Genomic DNA, 1,373 nt, shown 5'->3' with positions numbered 1-1,373 from the left:
GGGGCTGGATCTCATCCTGGATCCCAGAGCCGCGTCTGGATCCCTGCTGGGATCGCGGGGCTGGATCCCCTCGGTGACCCCCGCTCCTGCAGCCCAGAGCCCCGGGATCCTGCCTGGATCCCCCCCCCGCCGGATCCGCGCTGTCCCAGGAACGTTCTGGATCGCCCCAGGCTGGCCCCGGTCTCTCCGTGCAGTCCCAGATCCCTCCAGGCCGCCCCAAATCCACCCAGAACGTTCCAGATCTTGCTGAACTGTCCCAGATCCCTCCAGGTGGTCCCAGATCACCCAGAACTGTCCCAGATCCTTCCAGGCTGTTTGGGATCACCTGGAACTGTCCCAGATCCCTCCAGGTGGTCCCAGATCCCTCCAGGCTGTTTGGGATCACCTGGAGCTGTCCCAGATCCTTCCAGAGCATTCCAAAATCCCTCCAGGCAGTTCGGGATCACCTGGAGCCATCCCGAACCCCTCGAAGCCGCCCCCGGGCGGATCCCAGAGCCCCGGGCGGGCTCAGATCTGCCCGTGCCGGGCCTCGTAGCGCGCCAGGATCCCGCGGAAGCGCTGGAGCTCGCGGCGCGCGGCCGCCACCTCGACGCGCAGCGCGGCGTTCTCGCGCTCCAGGAACGCCGCCCGCACCGAGATCTGGTTCTCCTTGAGCCGCCGCGCGTCCCGCGAGCGCTTGGCCGCCGCGTTGTTCCGCGAGCGCCGGCTCCAGTACTTCTCGTCCTGCCGGGAACGCCGGGAATGGGCTCGGGGTGGGGGAATACTGGGGATAACCCCGGGGATACTGGGAATCACCCCGGGGATGTGGGAATCATCCTGGGGATACTGGGAATCACCCCGGGGACACTGGGGATAACCCCGGGGATACTGGGAATCACCCCGGGGATGTGGGAATCATCCCAGGGATGCTGGGAATCACCCCGGGGACACTGGGGATAACCCCGGGGATACTGGGAATCACCCCGGGGGTACTGGGAATCACCCCGGGGATACTGGGGATAACCCCGGGGACACTGGGGATAACCATGGGGATACTGGGGATAACCCCGGGGGTACTGGGAATAACCATGGGGACACTGGGATCACCCCAGGGATGTGGGAATCACCCCAGGGATGTGGAAATCACCCCAGGGACACTGGGATCACCCCAGGGATGTGGGAATCACCCCAGGGATACTGGGAATCACCCCAGGGATACTGGGAATCACCCCGGGGACACTGGGACCCTCCCAGGGATGCGGGGATTCCCCGGGAACAGGGAACACGTGGACTCAGGGACACCCCAGGGACCCTCCCGGGGGGGACACGGGGCTCCCCCAGGATGGACCCCAGACCCTTCCCAGGAATCCCAAACCCGCGACTTCGCCCCCAAA

The 1,373-nt window shown here is 66.1% G+C and overlaps 1 protein-coding gene across 1 annotated transcript; it reads right to left on the bottom strand.

Annotated features, from left to right (window-relative positions):
- Positions 1–221: 221 nt before the first annotated feature.
- On the bottom strand, positions 222–885 carry LOC108449796 (D site-binding protein-like; the record flags this gene model as incomplete). Its single annotated transcript, XM_017746933.1, has 1 exon — positions 222–885. A coding segment is annotated over one exon (378 nt), but the record flags the coding sequence as incomplete, so codon positions are not given.
- Positions 886–1,373: the final 488 nt, after the last annotated feature.

Source organism: Corvus brachyrhynchos, unplaced genomic scaffold, assembly GCF_000691975.1.
Source record: "Corvus brachyrhynchos isolate BGI_N302 unplaced genomic scaffold, ASM69197v1 scaffold1211, whole genome shotgun sequence".
NCBI lineage: Eukaryota > Metazoa > Chordata > Aves > Passeriformes > Corvidae > Corvus > Corvus brachyrhynchos.
Note: the sequence above shows the minus strand (reverse complement) of the source record. Positions and strands in the feature narration are given on the sequence as shown.